The sequence below is a fragment of the Heliangelus exortis genome, chromosome 19, assembly GCF_036169615.1.
Source record: "Heliangelus exortis chromosome 19, bHelExo1.hap1, whole genome shotgun sequence".
In the NCBI taxonomy this organism is placed as follows: Eukaryota; Metazoa; Chordata; class Aves; order Apodiformes; family Trochilidae; genus Heliangelus; species Heliangelus exortis.
The window spans coordinates 12,746,270-12,769,690 of record NC_092440.1 but is presented as its reverse complement, the minus strand read 5'-3'; the positions used below and the strand labels follow the sequence as shown (position 1 = coordinate 12,769,690).

The window sequence follows — 23,421 nt, the reverse complement described above, 5'->3', positions numbered from 1 at the left end:
CAGAGCTGCTGAGCAAAGGGCTACACTGCCACGCACCAACCCTGAGCTCTTTTCCAAGACATGAGAACAAATCCTGCTTCAAACACAGCTGCCAAATCCCTCCAGGCTCAGAGACTCTCCCACCACCACCAGGAGCCCCCCAAAGAGGGGCACCTCAGCACACACCCCAGAAACCTGCCTGACAGAGGCTTTGCCAAGCACCCAGCACCCTCCTCCAACCCTGCCTCACCCCTCCCAGGGCCCCAGGAGCCAAAGGAAGAGGAGACATCCACTCATCTTACTCACACCAGGTTTATTTTTCACTTCCCTGCATTTCTGATAACAAGGGATGCTACCAAGGTCTCCACAGCAGCCAGTCTTCTGGAGAAAAGAATTGTCATTCATCTCCCACAGCAAATCCCCCCCTGCCCTTCAAAGAACCCCTGTGCACAAGACCCATACACAGCTTCTGCTCAGGTAAAAACATATCAAAGCCTCCCAAGTTTACAGAAATCAGCTACCAAAAGAAATTACAGCCACCAGGGCAATGACTAAACCATCACATTTTATACACTAGCTACAAAATCAGATGTAGTGTCTCATAGTGCAACATTTCCAGGTTGGGAAGAGACCTAAGTCTGCATTAAGAACTTTTCTGGGAATTGTACTCCTGAGGAAAGAAGCAAAAAAGGGGGGCAAAGATTTTCTCTCACTGTGTTCAAACAACTCACTGCATCAATCAACCACTGAGCTCTAGTTAGACACTGGATTTCCCTAGAAGAAAAAAAAAAGATCTCAGATCTTTTAGATCTTTTATCTTAAAGATTTTTTAAACTATGATTGGTACAAATCAGTACCTAAACCTCTCACATACACATTCAACAACTGGTTAATGCTGAAATGCTCTATGCAGAAAGAAAGCTTTAAGAAAAGGAGTTTACTATAATCTTGAAGATCTCTGGATTCTTACTCTAGCATCTTGAATCCTCTGAATGCACAACCCTGCCCTCCCTAACACTTCTGATCACTCCTGTTTAGTATTACTGAGCTGACACAGAAAAAGGATTCTGATGTTGCTCTCCAGATATATTTACAGGCACTGGTTCCAACAAAAAAGGAAAAAAAGAAATAAAGGTTACTTGTCTAAAAACCAGCTGAGGCAAGGCAGGAGAGGACACTGAAGCAAAGGCCATTGCTGTATTCTTGGCTGAGCAGAGCCAAGCATTTTCTGGCCTGTTTGAAATGTGCCTGATGGTTATGAGGGAGCCCAGGGAGCCTTTTTCCTGCAGAGACCTGTGCCAGAGGGGAGCTGGAGCAAGGCAAGGCAGAGGATGAGGTAGGGTGCTGGAGCAGCTGCTGCAACCCCACCTGTGCAGCAAAAAGCTTCCAGCCCACCTTGCCCAGACAGAGCAGAGTGGGGTGAGGGCCACCAGTGCCACAGGGAGGGTGGGAGGGACATGAGACCCTCTGCAGGAGGTTGTTTGATTAGTGAGCAGCCACAGGGGAAGGGGAAAAGTTTTTAATGCTGTCCCCACCAGGAGCACATACATGGCTTTCCTCTGGGCCAGAATCTCAGCAGCCCAGGAGATGCAGGCTCTGCTCCAGGGACCAAGGCCATGAAGCTGCAGGGACATTTTACAACCAGGGTCTGGGCTTGGTTAGAAATGGCAGGAAGGGCCCACACCTTCCCAAAACACACATGCAACCCCCCCCCCCCAGCTCACCCCCTCCCTTTCCAGAACCCCCTGAAAAAGCTGCCTGCTACAGGCAAACATCAGCTGTTAAAAATAAGGCCAGAAAGAAACAAACCGACCAAAATAAACAGTTTGGCAGCAAAGAGAAGGTGGTTGTTACACAGAGGCCAAGTCCTGGTTCAAAACAGCACATCTCCCTAACAAAAGAGCCTGCACACAAAGTGAAAACTTCTATCCAAGTAAGAGGAATTTTGCCAGTGGAGGAATTTTTCCAGAGGGCTCTGGGCAGCTCAGCACATTCCTCGCCCAGAGAACACAGGGGGCACCTGCCCCACTTGAGCACTGAGCTGTGTGCCAGCTCCCAGCCTCTGGAAATGCAGTAAAATTCAACCTTTTCTGCTCCTGAGCAAATCCAGACAACAAACTCTTCCATCCAAAGCCCAGGCTCTGGCAGGAGCTTGGCAGAGGCACAGTTGGCTCCGCACGCTGACCCCCACGCCTGCTGCTTGAGCTCTTAACCTACAGCTCTCCAAAACCTTCCTGAGAGTGGCAGGGTCCATCTGCTGGCATTTAACCTGCTGCTCCTCCAGTCTGGGCAAGTGGTTCCTTCTCCAAGAGGAACACAGGGGTGTGAGGCAGCCCCTGTGCAGTACCTGTCCTGAGTTAATTCTGCCCCGTCCGGGGCTCGGCCGGCGCCTCCTGCTCGTCTCCTCGTCACGTTCCTGCCTTTGTGCAGCTTCCCACAGGCTTGACTTCCACCCAGGAAAGAAACTGGATCATCTCCTGGGAAAGGAAAAAGAAACACTCCCACGGCAGCAGCTGCCCAGCCTGCCAGGGGGGTGCTACGGTCACTAATCTGAGTGGCACTTTGAATGTTCCTTTGACGCTCCCCCGGGGTTTGCTTTTAAAAGACGATTTACGTGGGTGTCAAGTGAAGTGTATTGGGTCAGGCCCATCACCTCCTTCAGCCTGGAGAAGTGCCTGAGAAGAGACAAGCCCTGTCTAACCCAGCAGCTCTTCCCCTCTAAACCTTCATCGTTTATTAGCTGCACCTCTCCAGCCCTCGAGCCAGCAGCCAGCTCCCACGGAGCCCACCCACCCTCTGTGTGTGAAGGCCACCAGCTCCAGCAGCTCTCAGCCCAGAGTCCAGGGCCACGGTGACTAGGAGAGCTCGAAGCCAGTGTTCATGCTGATGGCATAACGCAGCTTCTCCCTCAGGATGCTCTTCTTGCTGTAGTTGGGAAGCTTGAGGAGGTTGAAGCAGGTGGAGGAGGTTGGCAGGCGCCCTCCGGGCTCTTTCTTGCGGATGGTGAAGAAGCCCCGCAGCACGCTGCCCAGAGTGTCCCCTGTGTCCTGCAGGGGGGCAGAAACCTGTCACCCCCACCCTGACCTGCTCTGCTCCTTCCTTTTGCCAAAACAAAACAGGGGAGCCACGCTTCAAAGCTCTGTCCCCCACCACAGCCTGGAAAGGAGCTGTTCCTCTGGCTGCTGCTGCCCAACGCACACCTGGGGTCCCCTCGCGGGGCGTCCCGGGGGAAAACACAACCCTGGGCACAGCAAAAAGAGCCCAAGTGCTGCTCCAAGCCTACACATGTCACCAGTGTGAGGCTGTATCTTCACAGCTTCCAGTTCCCTGCTCAGACACAGCCTGGCAAGGAACACAGGAGACAGGAGCAGGGAGGGTGGTGGGTGCCTACCTGATCATCAGAGACCTCCACGCAGCGGATGGAAAAAGGAGGCTTGAGGTAGGCAAAGCCCAAAAGTGGAGGCCTGGAGCAGCTGGTAACAAACTGGAAAAAGTGAGGGACAGTGGAAGACAGTGAGAGCAGCCTGGCATTGCAGCACCCCTCAGCATGGCACTGCTGAGCTTTAGTGTGCAGCTCTGCTGGCTTTTGGGCTATTGGTGGGGACACGAGAGCATTTATACAACTTGGCTCCCATGGCTGCCCCTCTGCAGGGGAGCAGGATGGTGAGTTTAGGGCATCAAGCAGTCTGACACCCCTTCTGTCAGGGCAGGAGGAGAACAGCACTGGCCTGGGGTCAGGCTGGAGGGGCTGGATTTACCTTGAGGAACATGGCTCTCTCCTCAGGGCTGAAGTCGTTGGCCAGGATGTCCCACAGCCAGATAATGACCCGGTGACTCCCATGGAAGCCCCCATAGTACACCGTGTGTTTCCTGGGGAGAGAAGGGCTGTGACAGGCTTCTGTCCCACTGCAGGAGGGTCACAGCTGCCAGGAGCTGCAGAGGACAAGACCCTTCCTGTTCATTAATGCCTTAAGAACCACGCACTTCATCCCCATTCATTTCTATCCTCACATTTCAGTTGGGAGGAGCAGAAGGTGACGGAAGAGCCTCCTGCAAACCTCCCCCAAAGTAGCTCTGTAATAAAGCAGCTTGGTTTGCTGCCCAAGCTGCTCACTTACTTCAAGTCCTCCAGGTCAATCTCAGCATTGTCCCCAGAGATCAGGCGCTGCAGCTCCGGGGCAGAAAACATCCGGATCCACTCGGGTTTGATGATGGACCTGAACCCACTGATGAGTGCTGCTGTCTGGCTCTTGATCTGTGTGTGCATCCTGAAGTGAGCCATCAGATGGATGTAGCTGATCCTGGGTGCAACAGGGGAGGTGGCAGTGAGGGAGCTGGAGCAGCAAGGCACAGACACCTCAGCAGAGCAGGAACGAGGCTGCTGAGCTGTCCCTGCAGCCCCAAAGGGACAAGCACTGCATGGAGATGTTTTCCTTTTCCCTCCAGGGCCCTGCTCTTTATCTGAGCAGTAAAAGCTGTGCTTTTGCCAGGCTTTGCCCACCACCTCCTGCCTCTGGGAGTGCCTGCTCGTTTTTAAAAGCTTCCTTCCAACCCAGGGACTACACCTGGCTCTAACAACCACTTGATCAACCTTGGCCAAACAGCAGCTCACAGGGGGGATGCAGCTGACTCCTCTTTAAAGGATCAGATCCCCAGTCACAAGCACTTCTTTAGGGCTGGAAAAAAACCTGTCTGCAGCAAAACCCACAGCAGGAGAATGAACACACTGGAAAGCACTTAGGAGATCTCCACCTTCATGCCAGGGGGAAGGAAGAGGTACCCTGCTTATTAGAGGGAGGCACCATCAGGCTTCCTCTTCTCTCACCAACAGTCAAAAGAACCAAACTTGTGGAGTCTTCTCCATCAGCACCACAATCACAGGGATTGGATTTGGGGCAGGCAACCTTGCTCCACCATAACAGACAGAACTGTTTCCAGATTGCTTCCACCTGCAGCCCTCCTCCTGCTCCCTCCCAGCTCCCAGTCTGTGTGCACATCTGCACAGAAGCTTCACAGTTTCTGCTGCAAGCAACTAGAGCAACACACAGGACTTTTAACTTCCTCCCTGAGCTGACTTCTGACAAGCCAGAGAAAGATCTTTTAAGTGCAAACTCCCTGGTCAGAGCTCAGGAGAAGCCTGAGAACATCAGACTGCAAAGCACAACTCCACAAAAGCAAATCCTCAGGTAGGATCCAGCTTTCACTTGCCATTAAAGAGAACAGCCCCCAGATTACCAGTTCAACTACACATCTGCTTAACAGACATTTTATCCTGCTTCTATGATCACTGAAGGGTGTGGAGGAGAAAAAAAAAAAATAGGAAGGGAACAAAAAGGTGGGTTTGGTTTTCAGGCTCTGGAGTTGACATTTAGGATAAGTATCTAAGAGGCAGTTATCTGTGAAAATAGCTCCAGGGCTTGGTGTCTCCTCTGATTTCCTGTGTCTAAAGTATGACTGTCGACTGCATTTGAATTCACCACTGTCTCTTCTGAGGAGCAGTGCTTTATACAACTGCCACATGTTATCATTCTGAGAAGATCTGTCTGCTCCAAGGTGTCTTTGAGCATCTGTGCCCTCTATGTTCACGACTGTGTGCCTGAATTGCTCTGAATCCATCTGTCTGCATCTATCACCATCATTAAATCCTGCAGAATCTCACAGACTGTGTGCCTTTGACCTCAGAAGTGCTGTTTCAAGAAGTAAATTGTCAATTTTTATTTTGCAAATCGAATTTGATACAATTTCTGCCGATGAACTGTAACCAGCAAATTCTATTAAGATATTTATGTGCTCCTTCTACTCTAATCTATCTCAATTCATTCCAGATGCAAGCCCAAGGAACTAGAATAAAGTATTTTGCAGCGCTGACCTTAAAAATCTAATTGCTGTACTTACTTATTTTCATTGGTAACAGGAATGGTCTTCCCTCCAGGAACAAGTTCATGGCAAACAAGCTGAGGGAAGAAATGATTGGATTGCTAATTACTGCCTGGAACCACAGCGGACAGGAACAGCTCAGCTGTCACCTCCCCAGAAAACATTTTTTTTTTTTTTTTTACAATAAAACAGTAGGAATTTAAATTTAAGCAATCATTCTGATGCTGCCTTGAACCAGTTTCACTGAACCATCAGCAGAGTCACTGAGCAGCAGGGCCCTCTGCCTCCCCACTCTTCTCCCCCAGCACCATCCGTCACCGCTGAACCGTGCACAGCTCCATCCCCAGAGCCCTGGGGGCTGTCACAAGCCCAGAACCAGCAGCCAAACGAGCTCCTACCTCAGCCTAACACCACAATCCAGAGCTGTTTGCTCCACGGGGCTCACCTGGGCCACCCAAGTGACAGAGATCCCTGTCCCTCAGAGTGGGCACTCGGCGAGATACAGAAAGGGCTCAAAAAATGCGACAGGAGGGAGCATCCCAGCACCTCCTCCCTGCCCTGCCCTGGGGCTCAGCACCAGCCCTGCTCACACACAGGGCCCCTCTGCATGCTTGCTACAGCAAGAGAGTCACAACTCATCTCTGCACCAAGCCTCGAGGCAGAAAAGTCACCATTCCCCCACCAGTGGCCTCTGTGCTTCAGTTCCAGGTGAGGAGGGAACTCAGCACCAGGAGCTCAGCTCCCCTGCACCCAGCACAGGGCTGTGCCCTGCAGGGATGCACAAATTCATCCAGAAACCAGAATTACCTCACTTGGCTGCTTCAGCATGGCCCAAGCAGCAGGCAAACAGGAGTCTCTGACTTTATTTTCAAGTTCTGAGTGCAGGAGCCTTCCACATCTCACTGCTGTTTCCTACTTTTATTTTCAAGGTGGGAAACACCTCAAAGCTAAAAGCTCAGCAATGCCAAGGCAGCAGCAAGGTGTGCAGCCCCTGAGTGAAGCAGGGCTGTGCCTCTACTTTCCTCTCTCCCCACTCAACCAGAGCTTTGCAGGTGCTTTACCAGTGCTCGTGCTGCTGTCACATGTGTGCAAACCAGGCCCAGAGCAGCCAGCTAAGGAATAAAAACAAAAACCTGCAGCACACAAAGCTCTCAAGGACAACCTGCCCAACACACACTCCATGGCTTGGTGGTCTCTGAGCTCTCTGCCTCTGGAGCTACACTGCCAACAGCTTGGTGCTGGCTGGGGTCTGCCCAGGGGATTTGCAGCCACAACAGCACACACAGAGCAAAGACATTTCCATCTTATCTCTGCACATCTTCCAGCTCTGCACACACAGCACACAGAGCTTCAAGGCCCAAGAGTAACCAAAAACCTTCAAGCCTTCCCAAGGGACTGCTGAACAGCATTTTCCTCTCAAGGCCAAGAGACCTCCTGACATACTTGAAATTTCTCTGACAGAAAAGGCTGTGTTTAAAGCCATTTAAAGCCATAAAGGAATTTCTCCTTCCTCACAGATTCTTCTCCTGGCACTAGAAAAACTAAGGGTCAGAAGCCAGTCTTTTTGTGGAAAAAACTGTTCTCTGCCCACAGCTAAATACTGGAGGAAGCAGCAGAACCCTATGGCTGTGCTCAGGGAGGCTCTGAAGCTGACCCAGCCTTTCACACAGGCATTTTTTTTGTAAAAGCAGAGCTAATTCCTAATCACAACCAAACCCAAGGTCATTTTTACTACTTAGACCCCTCAAGATTCTTGTTCAGAGGGGTCACACAGAGCATCCACCTGAAATGCCCAGAAACTGGAGTACCAGAGTGAAAAGCACTCAGTGTAGCCTGAGCTGGGACAGACCACCTGAGTGTGAGATGCTCAAGACAAGTTCAGCAGAGAATAAAAGCTGAATTCTGCTGGCAAGCCAGACTGCAGCTCTATTGCTCTGCTCTAGGGACACCTCTGCTCAGGAATCAAACCTCATTCTGCCCTCAACTCTTTGTATGATCCTCAGGATCCCTTCTCTTCCCAACAGCATCAGCCAGACAAGGGGGAGATGCTCCTGGAGACACAGGGATTGCCTGAGCCAGGGCTGTGGGCTCTCTCAGTGCCCAGATCTCTGCTTGTCACCACCTGGCATGAGGAGGCTGCTTGGAACAACATAGAGTCCAACACAATGAGGGAATAAAAGCTTACCTGACCCATGACATCTTCATCATAGGACAGTGTTAAGCCCAGGTCACTGATGTCACCATCGTAGCGCTAGAGGAGGAGCAGAGGAAGGGGCAGGAGCTCAGTGTTGAGCAGCAGGAACAGCACCAGCTCTGCATTTCTGGATTATTCTGACACTAAGGGACCCCCAGCAGGCTCGAGGCACCAGAGAGTAACAAATGCAGGTTGTGAGGAGACTGCAACAAGAGCTGAGGCTAAACCTTGGGATCCCCCTCTTGCCACTTCCAGGTTTACACCTTCAGACTCCTTTCTCCCCCCTGCTTGCCCAGGTAAAAGCCCAGGAGAGCCACCTGCCAGCCTGCCTCAGAACCACCCATCACTTCCAGGGTGCTTTTAAAGATGATCAGCACTGAAAAGGCATTTGCAGTTTGAGTGTTTCTAGCAGCAGGCAGTGAGAAGGGAGTTGAACAACAGGAAAAGTCATGCTCAAACCTTAATTGAAGTGAGATTCTTGTAGAACTCGGAGTCCAGGGAAGGAAGTTCATCTACAGAGCTGTAGAAGACACTGTGGTGGTGCCCAAGTAGCTGACTCAGAAAGAAGGAAGCAAATGGCACATCCACCACTATCCCCTACAGAAAACAAGAATTAACAGGTAAGGTCCTGCCACATACTTGTTATCTGCAACATCTTTGGTTACTTCTGAGGCCCTGCAGGCAGATCATGTGCTGGGGAACAAGACTGCTCCTCTTGTCCCAGCAGTGACAATACCCAGTGGCAATTCTGGCTCACCTCATATACAGCCTTCCCAAGCATTTTCCCTACAAACTCAAAGAGCTGTAGGTAGTTCTCATGGATGTAAGATGTTGGGGATGGATACAGCCTCTCATCACCACTGGTTGTCTGTACAGAAAGAGGTAACAGTACAGTCAGACAGTCTGCTTCTCTCTGCAGTGGGTCAGCACAGCCAGAACCTGTCACACCTTGAACAAGTTGAGTGCAGGGTCAAACACCTTCTTTATTATCTCTTCCAGAAACTCCTTGAAGACCCCATCTTGATCAATGCCAGCCTCATCAACACCCAGATCATTCACAAACTTCACTCTGATCACTCCCTTCATGGCATTCTGGGAAAGCTGCCGGAGCTGCTCGTATCCATCCTACAGAGAGCAGGAGAGGCAGAGGACAGAATCCAGGCAGACACAGGAAACACCCCCCCAGACATGCAGGAGGCAGATAAACCACAGAGAGCTGCATTTGCCATTGAATTTTGTGCCCTAAAAGGTCAGTATTTGTCCTGCTCACGACTCCAGGCTCGGAGGAGTCTGAACTGATCCAAGGTCCTGCAGCATCAGGCAGACAGAACTGGCACTGGGTTCTTCGGCACCCACAGGAAGGATAAAAACCCATTCACACCCTATTCCTGTCAGGACAAGCAGCTGCCTTGCTGCTGGCTCCTGCAAAGCAAAGCACTCACCTCCAGCATGCGTGAGCGGCGGATGGTGATGTGTGTGACGTGAGGGGATGCAGAGCTGGTTTCCACCAGCCCAAGCTTCTCCTTCTCCTTCGTCACCATATTTCGGAAAAGCAGAACCCTCTTAAAAGAGAAAACAAAGAGAAGCTTTCACCCACCAGGATCACAGAATCACAGAATCACAGAGCTCATCAAGTCCAACCCTTGCTCCACTCCCCCCGTGGTTCCCAGCCCATGGCACTGAGTGCCACATCCAGGCTCTTTTGAAATATCTCCAGGGATGGAGAATCCACCCCTTCCCTGGGCAGCCCATTCCAATGCCTGATCACCCTCTCCAGAAAGAAATTCTTTCTAATGTCCAACCTAAACCTCCCCTGGCACAACTTGAGACCTCTTGTGCCCTCTTGTCTTGCTGAGAGTTGCCTGGGAAAAGAGCCCAACCCCCCCTGGCTCCAACCTCCTTTCAGGGAGTTGTAGAGAGTGATGAGGTCTCCCCTGAGCCTCCTCTTCTCCAGGCTGAACAGCCCCACAGTGCAGCAAGGCATTCGGGTGCTCCTGATTCATGCCAGGGATACGTGTTGAGATGTGTGTCCCTCTCCTCCCAGGCCACCCGTGTCCCTGGCTTTTCAACCCCCCCTCCCCTCTGCCCCCACTCACATTCTTGTGGGGAATGACGTGGGGGATGTACTGCAGGAGCAGCTGGGCTCGTTTCTTGTCCTTGTCTAACTCCTGGAAGAGCACACTGGGTTTGAGGTCCCTTACAAAGAAAGGCAGAGACTCAGAGCCCCAGCAAACCCCTGGGTGTGGTGAGGAGGGGCAGGAGGGGACACAGAATGATCTCAGAGATGGTTTAAGTGCTCAGGACTACACAGCTAAGAAAAATCACGTGGGCAGAAGAAGAGGTGCTTGGTTTGAAGGGAGGGACCCCACAGCAGGCACCCCGGGGGAGGTGGCAGAGTGGGACAGGAGCCAGCAGCCTCCCCTGGCCACTCACTTGCGCAGCCAGTGGTCCTCAGGAGCAAAGCGCCGGCGGCAATCCCGCTCGTACAGGACCATGAGCCACCCGTGGACAGAGTGGAACAGCTCCAGGGTCTCCCCTCTGGCATTCTCTGAACAAAAGGAACACAGCAGCAATGTCCAGGAGCCCCAGGACCCCCAGGGAACAGGAGAGACCGAGAGCAACATGCTGATCACCCACACCCACAGGTCTGCCTCTCCTGACCTCCAGGATCTGGGGATCTGGGGCTTCCCAGGGGACAGCCTTGTCTTCAGAAGCCACACCAAAGCCACCTCAGCTGAGCCATCACAAGAGGAAAAGGACAGTCTCATCTAACTGCCAGAACTGAGCTGTCTCCAAGTTACACCAGATCCACAGCAGCTTTCTGCTTTGTCAAAGCCCTGTGCCACGTCCTGGCCCAGTCGTGCTAAACTTAGTGCCTGGCAAAACCCAGCCATGAGGTCTGGTACACAAATCCTTACTGGAAAAATGCTCTGTGTCTGGTGCCACACGTGAGAGTGACACCTGGGCACCAAAGGACTGGGAGATATTCTCATGCCATGCAACATAGGGCAGCTTTTTGCCCAAAGCAATAGTTAGTAGAAGCTTCAAATCCCAAACTTGATTCTTTTTGTTGTTCTAATATTAACCTCAAGTCAAGCTACAAAAAGGACTTACCTACAATTCCATCCCAGATCATCTTAAACACAAAGGAATTAAGAAAGGATGAGATGGTAACAAGCTCTTCCAGTTTGAATGAAATCTGCTCCTCATAGACTTCAATGTCATCAAGAATCCTATCAGGGAAAACAAATGCAAATGCCAAGGGTAAATTTAATTCCCTTTTGAAATTTTCATAAAGGCACATTATCCCTCAGCAGCAGCTCCTATTTCTATGACAACTGACACCCATGAGGATCTATGGGCATAAACAACTGAACCTTATTTATTGATTTTGATTGATAGCTGATCCTAACAGAAGAGAGTGCCCAAGGCCTGAGACACAGGCCAGGACTGTGCAGCTAAAAGGACCCAGGCACTCATCCCCAAGAAAAGGTTTTCACCATTCAGGCTCAGGAAACTGTCCCTGCTGAGCAGCCAAGGCAGTCCCCATCCTGTCTCCCATCCTTTGTGTAATCTGTGAGGGAGACAGCAGAGGAGTTTTCAACAGCAGCAGCAAACCTGGGGAGCTTTCCTGTAACATTGTTCCTCAGAGCTCAGCTGGACTCACTCAAGCATTTGCTTCACACTGCCCAGAAGCAACAGAGAAAATGTTTCTTTCCCCTCCCTTGGCAGTGCTGCAATATTTTGTTCCCAGCCCAGGCAGCTGTGTGTGCCTGCAGCACCACATGGCTCAGGGGAAGGTCCTTTTGAAGCCTTTTACCACCCAGGAGCCTCTGATAAGCTTGCTGCTTGACTCTGCCTCAGTGCAAAGGCAGCAACAGATGAACTCCTCCTCTTGAAATGTAAGGAACACAACAGCTCCACATCCCAAAGCTGCAGAGCATCCCCCCCACGTGCTACCTACGTGATGAGGTGTCTGGAGCAGTCACAGAAGAGCATCAGCATGGCCAGCAGCCTCTTGGATTCCTCTGTGTCATTATTCAAGCACTCCAAGAAGAGTTTTAACCCTCCCTGTGGTCCCAGCTCACAGATAAAAGCCCATAATTTGGGCAGCAGATCATCCAGGTAAGTGAGGCCTGGCAATGGAAGAACACAAAGCACACTCAGGGAAGTTACTGGGTCACGGGGGGCTTGTGGGGACAAAGGGGACTTGGAGCCAAAAGATCCTTTTGCTAAGCAACACTTCAAGTGAAAGCAACACCAGCACCATGCTTGTCTGCACTCACAGATGTACAATAAGCAGAAAAAAAAAACAACATTTTTTTTTTAGGCATTAATCACTTGCACATCTGAAGCCTTTTCCCACTAATTCTTTTTCAACTTTAGAGAAAAATGAATTCCTGTGATCTGAACCCCACTACAGCCAGAGATGAGAACACAAAGTGAGGAGGAGTGGTGACCTGTGGTCACTACTACAGCCACAAAGCACCCAAAGCCCTGGACTCACTCCTCTGCAACAGCCACTAGACCAAAGCAGTGCTCATCCCCTCCATTCCTGAGACAGGCAATTTGTTCCCAAGATGTATGAAAGCATTCAGTGTTCACACCACATGAAGATTAATACTGCTGGGCTGCTCAAAAATACTGACTCAGTCTTGGTTTGATAGGGAGTAAGCTTGGTTTCATTAGAGGAGAACTTGCTTCAATTTGTATTCTGGGGAGTTAATGCTCAATAAGTGATAAATGTTATTGATCAGATGTATGATTCAGGATGGAACAAGCCTTCCACCCAGCCAGTCAATAAACTGTTGTCAGTAATAAAACTACCAACAAGTCAACAGAATTTAATAAGAAAAATCTATTTTTTTTTTTTCCTTTTTTCTTCACAGATGTGAAGAGCAGAGCTGTGCCCTGACCTGTGAGTATCTGCAGCCGGATCTGGGTCAGGGTGGTCAGGGTGGTCTGGTACAGAACACAGATGCTGCACATCTTCTGCACTTCTGCTGAGTCCACTCGTTTGCCCCCGACAGGTTTGAGAATGTTCCTGACAGATGCAGACTTCTGGAAAGCTCTCTTGAAAAGATCTGGTGACAAGAGAAGCAGGTGAGACCTTGGCTCAGTGCCATTCCAAACCAGTTCTCTTTTCCTCAGCCACTTGGCAGCCATGGGATAAAGAGGGTTTAAAGCAGATTAAACCACTCCCAGAGCCAGAAGGTTTTGGTGGATGTTTCTGGCAGGACACACACGGCTGCTAACAGAGTATTCCAGCAGGGACTTCACTCTAGGGCATAAAACCTTCCCAGAGCTGCAGTAACTAATGACCACAGGACCCACTGCTGTGGCAGCAGCCAGAAAATAGCCAAATTACAGTTCAAACTTAGTTCAAACTGTACTGCTCCTCTGTAGGAGCACCATGCACCACAGGCCCAGGAGCTTCACCTGGGCAAAGGGCCTCCTGTCTGGCCTTGGGAGGTTATGCACTAAGCACTTCAATTACTTGAGAAGCAATGGAAAAATACTGCTAAAATAAGCAAATACTTTCACAGCACCAAAGGAAAAGGCTTGCCCCAGGTCACTGAGGCATTCTAAGCAGGAATTACAGAGAGGAGAAGAGACCACATCCCCACCTAAGCAGCAGCAGCTGCTGCTGCAAGTAATTACTCAAAGCTTTTAGCATGAGTGGAACAAAGTCAAAGCCCTGGGAGAAAGACACGTGTCCAGAGACACAAAACAAAGCAACCCTCCAGAACTGACTCTTCATGGGCAGGCTGTTCTGAGGGGAAAGTGGCTGTGCTGGCAGCTGAGCTATTTCCTGATTCTCCAGCAACTTCTTGCTGAGCACATCACTGAAGAGGATGCGGATCATGTGGACTCCCCAGAGATGCTGCAGCTGCTTTGTCAGCAGAGGCATGGACTCGTTCAGCCTGAAAGACAAGTCAGAGGCTCACATTAGAAGGAGAGACTGGAATAACCCACCAGGCAGTGATACTTTGATTGGTTCCAGCTAAAATGCAAAGCAGAGCATGCAGCCACCCTGCAGATGCACAAACCCCAGGCTGAGTGTGTCCCAGGATGACCACTGCTCACCAGTCTGACTGTGCCAAATCAAACAAAGACAAGGAGAAAACAAAAAGAGACTTAGATCATCTCTCATCATAGAGCTCTCCTCACTTACCCATAATCCACAGTCTGGGAAAACCAGCCCAGAACAGGATGCCAGTGGGTGAGGTTGGATTTCTTCTGTGAAACATACTTCTGGCAGTAGGAGAGCATCTGGATGAGCACCCCCACAAAATGAGCTGTCTCCTCCTCAAGGACTTTGTCATTCAAGGAGCCCAAGTACACAAGGTTCCCTGGGGAATGACCAGCACAGCAAGATTTACCAGAGGAACAGATGCTGCAGGACAGTGGTTAGAGACACAACAGGGGAAGTGAATTCACTCCCCTTTTCCAGGCCAGGAGAGGATTTCTGTGAAGAGTGAGAAGCAGAGGCCCCCCTGCAGCACGTCACTTCAGCACAACTCAGCCACTGAGGTGGTTTGGCACTCTGGCTGCCTCCTCATCTCTCCCACCAGCACCTTCCACAAAGTCTTATGAACTACAGACAATCCACAGATAACTCCCAAGTTCCAACTGCTTCTCTTGGGACTTTTACAATAACCTTAAATTGAATGTTTCAGTAACAGCCATTTAGAGAAGAGTCAAGGCTGCTGCACTTGGTTTTCTCAGAGCCCAACTGAAAAGCTACTGGAGATAATGCTTCACAGTCTAGGCATGAAGGCATGAACACAAAAAAACCTCTCTGACCACTTAAGCCATGTCTGCCATGTCCTACAGTGCACCTCGGTTATCAGTGAGAGACTAAATAAAGATTAAAAAGAAAAAAAAAGGGTGAGTTGCAGGCAGCTCTTACTCGTGAGGGAATATCTGACTGAAAACTGCCTTCCAAGCACAGTAAAAAGGTGTTGGAGGCACTTACCCAGCAAACAGAGAGTGTGACTTCCCTCCAGGCACATGCAGACATCTCGGCACTGCGCTTCCCGGCTCAGGAACAGGAGGAACTTGCGGAAAAGGTCGTGGGATTCCATCACTGCCAGGCGCTGGGAAAAAGGGGGAACTGCCAGTGAGGCACCACCCACAGCAACCAACCCCCCCTCAGCTGCCAGCACCTAGCTGGGGTGTCTGTCTTCTCCAAATAAAGCAGCAAGTTGGGCTTGTTGCACCAAAGAGGTGATTTGAGGGGAAGCTGGTGTAGGAAACTCAACACCTGGCAGGTAAACAGGCCACAGACCTTTGGAACTGCCTGTCTGCAAGAACACTGATGCTCATTGGCACAAAAAACCCAGAGAGGAGCAGGCACATGAAATTAGATGAGTCTAGGAGAGCCCAGAGCTACCAACACAGATCCTCTGCCATGCAACAGGCTGATTTTTACTTTGGCTCTGTCTGTTGTTACACAAATGGCATAGCAAGGATTTCAAGAACTCAAGCTGTGAGTCACTACGCCTTTGTTTTTATTTTATTTACTTATTTTAGGGCAGTTCAAGCCATCAGCCCACTGGTGTTGATAAAATCTGAGGTATTAGAGACTCAGAGTGCCTGGGGGGTGCAAGGATTGAGCGCCTCCAGAGCAGAGCTGAAACTGGCAGAGAGAAGAAACACCAGTGCTCTGTTCCAAGAGCTGACAAAGAAAGGATTAACAAGTGGCCTTATGTGTTATTTAGGGGATTTTTGGTACTATCACATCACCCACATACCTCAGGTGTTAGAGTAGCAAGATGAGTCATTATTGCAGGCACAGACATGATATGGATCAGAAAGGACCTCAGCAGATTGTCCGAGAACTGCGCAGCAACCACGGGGCTACAGAGGGAAGAAGAATTCAGTGCAAAAAACCTAAAGAGTGAGGCTCTTACTGGCTGAAAGAGACTGGCAGAATGACAAGTTTTCAAAAACCACCATTAACACTGTACATTAATGCAGCTTTGGCTGTCTCATCACCCCAAGCAGCTCTGGCTGCCTTACCGCAGCGCCAGAGAGAAGATGGCGGTCAAGGAGCCTTTGGACAAGGAAGGTCTGGATCTTGCCAAGCCATTAGTTAGCAAAATCTGGAATAACAATAATTAAAGAAAAACAACCCTGCAGCATTCAGAAAGAGATGGTGACTAATCAAAGGAAATAAACACGTTGTGTTTCTGCTCAGAGCAGAGAAAAAGCAGAGCATGAGGAGAAGCCTCCCAGACCCGTTACCCACCCACCATTTGGCAGAGGCAGAAGGGCCTCAGGCTCACGATGCCATCCCAGGGAAACTGCAGACAAATCAGACACTGTGCAGGACTCATCTGGCTAAGATCTGCATGCAGGGTTCCCAGGGCTTGTTAAAATTATCCAGGCAAGGCTCACAGCTGCCTGGTGATGTGATTCTGGTTTAGAAGATTTCGAAAAATGACCTCAGTTCCTTCCCCCAGCAGAACAGCAGAGAAACCACCAAGCCCATGGAAAAGGGCAGCAGCAAAGCTGGGGAGAAGATTCAGGAGTCCTTCCTGCCCCTCTCATTGTGAGGTGATTAAGCAGGATTTAGAGTCAGCAGAAGTGAGAGGAGATGCTGTACTTGGTGCCTCTCTGCTCCTCAGAGCAGTGCCCAGGGGTCACACCCCGTGGGGGTGACAGGAGCAGGACAAGGAGCAGAGAGAGAGGACAGAAGAGTTCCAGCCCAGCACTGACCTGCAGCACAGAATAAAATCCCTTCTGGTTGAGGTGCCCCATGATGTTTGCACAGATGTGGTTCATGGCAGGCCTCAGGGTTTCACCTGCAGAGTTACAAGGGGGATGTTACTACAGCAGCCCCACAGCCCCTCATTTTCCTTCCTCACCTGCTATAAAACAGTTCACAGGCTGCCCCAAATCCTTGTTCCCATGTGCAAACCCAGTGCTTCAGCAGCATTTCACTGCAAATCTTGGTTGGGCTGGGTCATACCCACCCCTGGCACTCTCCTGTGTGTTTTTCCTACAGAAACCCAGAGCTAAAAGCACATTCTATCATCCTCTGAACACTTCTCATGTTCTTGGAGCACTAAAAACATGGTAACTGTTCCTGTTTTAAGGGAAACAGCCTGTCTGATCTCAGGGGAATCCTTGCTGCCTCTGGTCTGCCTTTTGTGCCTCCAAAAAACCCACAATGAATCTTTGTGAGGAGGAGAAAAGGTGGGGAAACACTCAGTGGGTTTTAACAGCAAATCCCAGCTCCGTGGCTTCAAGTGCTGAGTGGGAGGCACCAACCTTTTCCCCTGAGGATTTTCCAGGTGGAAGTGTCTGTGAAGGTGACAAGCATGGTGAGGTGCAGATTGACCACCCTGGAGTCCTGCAGGATGTCAGGCTGCAAAAACAAACACCCAGGTGAAGGAAGCACAGAATCATCATAGAATCCTAGAATCCTAGGGGTTGGAAGGGACCTGGAAAGATCATCTAGTCCAACCCCCCCTGCCAGAGCAGGGCCCCCTAGAGTACATCCCCTAGGAACGTGTCCAGGTGGGTTTTGAATGTCTCCAGTGAAGGAGACTCCACAACCCCCCTGGGCAGCCTGTTCCAGGGCTCTGTCACCCTTACAGTAAAAAAATTTTTTCTGATATTCAACTTGAACCTCCTATGCTCCAATTTACACCCATTACCCCTTGTCCTATCACTGGTCACCACTGAGAAAAGCCTAACTCCATCTCCCTGACACTCACCCCTTACATATTTGAAAACATTGATGAGGTCACCCCTCAGTCTCCTTTTCTCCAAACTAAAGAGACCCAGCTCCCTCAGCCTTTCCTCATAAGGGAGATGTTCCACTCCCTTAATCATCTCAGTAGCTCTGCACTGGACTCTTTCAAGCACTTCCCTGTCCTTCTTGAACTGAGGGGCCCAGAACTGGACACAATACTCCAGGTGTGGCCTCTCTTGAGAGGAGAACCTCTCTTGACCTACTAACCACACCCTTTCTAATGCACCCCAGGATGCCATTGGCCTTCTTGGCCACAAGGGCACATTGCTGGCTCGTGGTCATCTTCTTCCTCACAGGAATTCTGCTGGATCCCTTCCCAGCCTCCTTGCTCTTCTCTGGACCTGCTCCAGCACCTCAAGCTCCTTCCTGAGCTGAGGGGCCCAGAACTGGACACAGGACTCAAGCTGTGGCCTCCCCAGGGCTGAGCACAGGGGCAGAATCCCTTCCCTGGACCTGCTGGCCACGCTCTTCCTGAGCCAGCCCAGGATGCCATTGGCCTTCTTGGCCACCTGGGCACACTGCTGGCTCATGGGCATCTTCTTGTCTACCAGGACCCCCAGGTCTCTTTCACCTCCACTGCTCTCCAGCAGCTCAGCCCCCAACCTATACTGGGACATCGTGTTGTTCTTCCCCAAATGCAAAACTCTACACTTCCCCTTGTTGAATTTCATCATGTTTCTCCCTGCCCAACTCTCCAGCCTGTCTAAGTCTCTCTGAATGGCAGCACAGCCTTCTGGTGTGTCAGCCACTCCTCCCAGCTCAGTGTCATCAGCAAACTTGCTGAGGGGACATTCTAGACCCTCATCCAAGTCGTTGATGAAGATATTGAACAACACCGGTCCCAGTACCAACCCCTGAGGGACTCCACTGGTCACACACCTCCAACCAGGTTCTGCCCCATTGACTACAACTCTCTGACTACAACTCTGAGAGGCCAGAACTGCTCCAGGCAGGGAGTCAGGACACAAAGGAAACGTTTACCTTCAGCTGCTTGAGAAATTCACAGCAAAACCACAAAATGTCTTTGATCTGTTTAATCCATAAGAGTGTCAGGTCCTTGGAGAGTGCCAGGGAGACATACCACACCTGAGGGGCAGGATCAGAGGCACCAGGCTTGGTGGGGGTTGCTACTTCATCACAAAACAACCCCCTCAGCACCCTACTCAACCCAACAAATCATTTCTCTCCCCAAAAATCACTGCTCAGAGCCACCCACCACAGAAAAAAACCCAGACTTTTATCTCCTGTGGCTGCATACACAGTAAAAATATCAGAGGAATACAAAAGAACTTGTCCAGACTTTCAGCAGGGAGTCCCAGCAGTGCTCAGGGGCTTTTGAAAGCTAAAAATTCCAATGTCACCAACCTGAATTCCCACAGACAGAAGGAAAAAAACCCAAGCAGCCCCCCCACCCCCAAACACAACCCCCTCTTGCTGACCTTGGGCTCATTCTCCACATCCATGCTATTCAGAATGCACCTGCACAGCTTTTCAAACCTCTAGGGAAGGGGAAAAAAAAAAAAAAAAAAGAGGAAAAAATAAGTTGGATTAGAGGTCTGTAGAGGAAGAGCTCTGGAAGAGCTCCAGGAACAGCTCAGCAGAGGGAGCAAGATACCCCTGCATGAACCCAGGGATGGGTCCCATCCTAGAGCAGGAGCTCCTCAGCATTCCCTGCCCAAACCCCCCTGGCAGCACAGGAAAAGCATTTTCCTGCTGGGATTCAGCTGGAAGAGCTTCAGGCCAAGATGTTCCCTGGTGCTGAGGGGAGCAGCAGTGGGTTCAGAGCTCCCAACCATCCCCCCACCCAGCAGAACCCCCAATTCCTTCATGGTTTGCTCAGTCCAGTTACATCTGCAGTGAGCTTGGAAGCCCTAAAACCACCCTGAGCTGCAGAACTGGGAGGAAATAAGAGTGGGAAGGAGCAGAGCCCAGGCCTTGGCCCAGCAAGGGCCTGACTTGCTGCTGGGAGGGGAAGGAGAGGCAGAGGTACTTCAGGAAGGCTCCCAGGATCTGTCCTGCAGCCCCCAGATGGGTGCCAAGCACCCAAAAACTCTGTCTGCACTGCACACACCATTCCTTGATGCTCTAAGTACAGAAAATTCCACCTGCAGGGCTTGCACTGTCAAAGAAAACTCCCCCAGAGCTGCCTCAAGTTAAACTGAAATACAGCTTTTCAGTTCCCAGTTTTTTCCTCAGTTTCCTGGAGCAAATCTCATCAGGAAAGGGGGGGGAGGAAAGAGGAAGGGAAGGAGGGAAGGGAAGGAGGGAAGGGAAGGAGGGAAGGGAAGGAGGGAAGGGAAGGAGGGAAGGGAAGGAGGGAAGGGAAGGAGGGAAGGGAAGGAGGGAAGGGAAGGAGGGAAGGGAAGGAGGGAAGGGAAGGAGGGAAGGGAAGGAGGGAAGGGAAGGAGGGAAGGGAAGGAGGGAAGGGAAGGAGGGAAGGGAAGGAGGGAAGGGAAGGAGGGAAGGGAAGGAGGGAAGGGAAGGAGGGAAGGGAAGGAGGGAAGGGAAGGAGGGAAGGGAAGGAGGGAAGGGAAGGAGGGAAGGGAAGGAGGGAAGGGAAGGAGGGAAGGGAAGGAGGGAAGGGAAGGAGGGAAGGGAAGGAGGGAAGGGAAGGAGGGAAGGGAAGGAGGGAAGGGAAGGAGGGAAGGGAAGGAGGGAAGGGAAGGAGGGAAGGGAAGGAGGGAAGGGAAGGAGGGAAGGGAAGGAGGGAAGGGAAGGAGGGAAGGGAAGGAGGGAAGGGAAGGAGGGAAGGGAAGGAGGGAAGGGAAGGAGGGAAGGGAAGGAGGGAAGGGAAGGAGGGAAGGGAAGGAGGGAAGGGAAGGAGGGAAGGGAAAGAGGGAAGGGAAAGAGGGAAGGGAAAGAGGGAAGGGAAAGAGGGAAGGGAAAGAGGGAAGGGAAAGAGGGAAGGGAAAGAGGGAAGGGAAAGAGGGAAGGGAAAGAGGGAAGGGAAAGAGGGAAGGGAAAGAGGGAAGGGAAAGAGGAAGGGAAAGAGGAAGGGAAAGAGGAAGGGAAAGAGGAAAGGTTTGTGATACAAACACCTGATCTGCTGGGACAGTTCTGGGGGGCCTGGCACAACACAGCTGCCAAACCAAAAATAAACCTGAGTTTCTGCCCAGTTCCTGCAGGAAGCAGCTGTTAAACTGTGCCCTGGATACAGAGCCACTACTGGAAAATTCAAGGGCTCTTCTGTTTCCCTCCTCCAGTCCCAGCTCTCCAGGAAGGACTGGGCAGACAGAGACCCCGTTTCCAAAGGCAAAACTCACTGCAGGAGCAGCCCCACAACCGATTAAATGTGTATTAAATGCATTAAATTAACAGCTCCTTAAAACGTGCACTTTGCAGGGGAGGAGCAGAGCAGCAGCCTCACCTCTTTGTCCTCTTTCTGGCTGAAGACAAACAGCAGCCTCCTGGCGATCCTGAAGACAGACAGAGCGCTCCTCCTGCTCGAGCCACACTCCTTCCCCTCAAAAAACTCCTCCACTTCTCTCCTAGGATAAAGCCCCGGGGGTTAAAAACCCAGCGGGAGAGGCGGAGGAGCCGCGGTGTCGAATTTCCCGCACCTGATCTCCCTCTGGAGGCGGCTCCGGCACAGGAACCCCCGGGCCAGCGCCTGCAGCTGCGTGGCCGCTCGCTCCCTCTCCTTCAGCTCCCGCCGCTCCTCCCGAGCCTGCCGGGCCCTGTCCAGGAACTGAGCTCTGGAGGACTGGCTGGCGCTGAACATTTTGACCGCCTCCGGGAAAGCAAAAGAAACAAAGAATCGTGGAGGAAAATCCCCGGGAACGGAGGGGAGAGGGGGAAGGGAAAGGGGATTGAATGGGGAGGGGAGGGGGAGGAGGGACGGGCAAAAAATGCTGAGCAAAGGGCTCTGGGAATGGGGCAGAGGCACTGAGTGAGACCTGCAGGGTAAAGCAGAGGAAAGGAAAGGAAGAGGAAAAAAAAGGAAGAGGAAAGGGAGAGGAAAAAAAAGGAAGAGGAAAGGGAAAGGAAGAGGAAAGGGAAAGGAAGAGGAAAGGGAAAGGAAAAAAAAGGAAGAGGAAAGGGAGAGGGAAAAAAAGGAAGAGGAAAGGGAGAGGGAAAAAAAGGAAGAGGAAAGGGAGAGGGAAAAAAAGGGAAAGGGAAAAAAAGGGAAAGGGAAAAAAAGGGAAAGGGAAAAAAAGTGAGAGGAAAAAAAAGTGAGAGGAAAAAAAAGTGAGAGGAAAAAAAAGTGAGAGGAAAAAAAAGTGAGAGGAAAAAAGTGAGAGGAAAAAAAAGTGAGAGGAAAAAAAAGTGAGAGGAAAAAAAGTGAGAGGAAAAAAAGTGAGAGGAAAAAAAGTGAGAGGAAAGGGAGAGGGAGAAGGAGAGGGAGAAGGAGAGGGAGAAGGAGAGGGAGAAGGAGAGGGAGAAGGAGAGGGAGAAGGAGAGGGAGAAGGAGAGGGAGAAGGAGAGGGAGAAGGAGAGGGAGAAGGAGAGGGAGAAGGAGAGGGAGAAGGAGAGGGAGAAGGAGAGGGAGAAGGAGAGGGAGAAGGAGAGGGAGAAGGAGAGGGAGAAGGAGAGGGAGAAGGAGAGGGAGAACCAAACATCCCCTTTCCAGGGCTGGCTGTTCTCATCACCTCGTGCAGATAACAAACAGGAACAATCCCAAGGGTGTGAGGGAAAGGGCCCCAAGGACACCCTGAGGGGGATTTGTTGCCACTCCACCAAGAGCACCAGGCAGGCAGCAGCAGCTTTATCACCCCCCAACTCACCTGAGGGCTCCCCTCTCCACGGGATGCCTGGGGCAATCATTCACACACAAACACCCAGCTCATCCTCTGCCTCCGGGCAGCCCCTGCACAGAGAAGCACAGGACGTGAGGGTGATGCAGGGATTCACTCCTTACCTTCACAGTTCTGAGTCTTTTCGACGAGATTTACCCCTTGCTGCACCCTGAAAGAAACCTGAATTCAGAAAAGCTTCAGGAGAGGAGAAGCATCACGCCCAGAGCTGGGCTCTGCTCACCGGCACCGCAGCTCCAACCCCTCCAGAGGAGAAGAAACAAACCCGAGGGAAACCTCAACCCTCCCAGGGCCCCAGCAGCACCCGAGGGTGCTTCCCCTGCTCCAGAGCGGGGCAGAACCCACGGGGGACTCGGTCCCACCTCAGTCAGCACCCAGAGGAGCCCCCCAGGGCCTCCACGTCACCCCCAGACCCCTCAGCCACGCACATCCCTCCCAGAGACCCCGCAGCCCCCGGGCCCAAAGCCGCCGCCGCCCCCACGGCCCCCGCGGGTCCCAGCGCCTCCCCCGGAGCCCCCCGGGTCCTCTCCCTGCCCCCGGGCCCTCTCCCTCACCCGGGGCCCGGGGGGTTCGGGCCCGTCCCAGCTCCGCCGCCCCTGGGCCCGCAGCCACCGCCTCCTGACCCGGGTCCGCGCCGCGGGTCCTCCCGGCAACCAGCACCCCCGCTACCGTTCCGCCCCGCAACCCGCACCTCAGCTCGGCACACAAAGCACCGACAGCTCCAGCTCTCCCTGCTGCCCAGTAGTTTGGGCCGAACCGAACCGAACCGAACCCGGCGGGGCAGGGCAGAGCGGAGCATAGACCCCCCCCCCCCCACCAAGGGAGGAGAAGCGGGAGGCCGGAAGGATTTA

At 51.7% G+C, this 23,421-nt stretch overlaps 1 protein-coding gene across 2 annotated transcripts; it reads right to left on the bottom strand.

Moving 5' to 3' along the window:
• Positions 1–272: 272 nt before the first annotated feature.
• UBE3B (ubiquitin protein ligase E3B) lies at positions 273–23,419 on the bottom strand. 2 transcript variants are annotated; one of them, XM_071763396.1, is made up of 29 exons: positions 23,262–23,419; positions 22,541–22,623; positions 21,377–21,546; positions 21,184–21,304; positions 19,256–19,315; positions 18,798–18,902; positions 17,330–17,426; positions 16,775–16,860; positions 16,076–16,158; positions 15,808–15,913; positions 15,030–15,150; positions 14,226–14,403; positions 13,805–13,974; positions 12,967–13,134; positions 12,015–12,186; positions 11,165–11,283; positions 10,484–10,598; positions 10,147–10,246; positions 9,493–9,612; positions 8,999–9,175; positions 8,808–8,918; positions 8,510–8,647; positions 8,042–8,107; positions 5,875–5,933; positions 4,098–4,280; positions 3,738–3,849; positions 3,371–3,463; positions 2,773–3,026; positions 273–2,654 (listed from the first exon to the last, which is right to left on the bottom strand). In XM_071763396.1, exons 3-28 carry the CDS (start codon positions 21,535–21,537, stop codon positions 2,835–2,837), a joined length of 3,213 nt encoding a protein of 1,070 aa, XP_071619497.1. In that variant the 5' UTR covers positions 21,538–21,546; positions 22,541–22,623; positions 23,262–23,419; the 3' UTR covers positions 273–2,654; positions 2,773–2,834. The 2 variants fall into 2 exon arrangements, with proteins under 2 accessions (XP_071619497.1, XP_071619496.1); XM_071763395.1 differs by lacking the exon at positions 23,262–23,419 and adding an exon at positions 23,125–23,203.
• Positions 23,420–23,421: the final 2 nt, after the last annotated feature.

Coding starts and splice junctions, on each gene's coding strand:
- UBE3B (XM_071763396.1), bottom strand. CDS start 21,537: ATGTTCAGCGCCAGCCAGTCCTCCAGAGCTCAGTTCCTGGACAGGGCC. Junction 13,975..14,225: donor TCCCAGACTGTGGATTATGG/GTAAGTGAGGAG, acceptor CTTGTCTTTCAG/GCTGAACGAGTCCATGCCTC. Junction 3,464..3,737: donor AGAGAGCCATGTTCCTCAAG/GTAAATCCAGCC, acceptor CACTTTTTCCAG/TTTGTTACCAGCTGCTCCAG.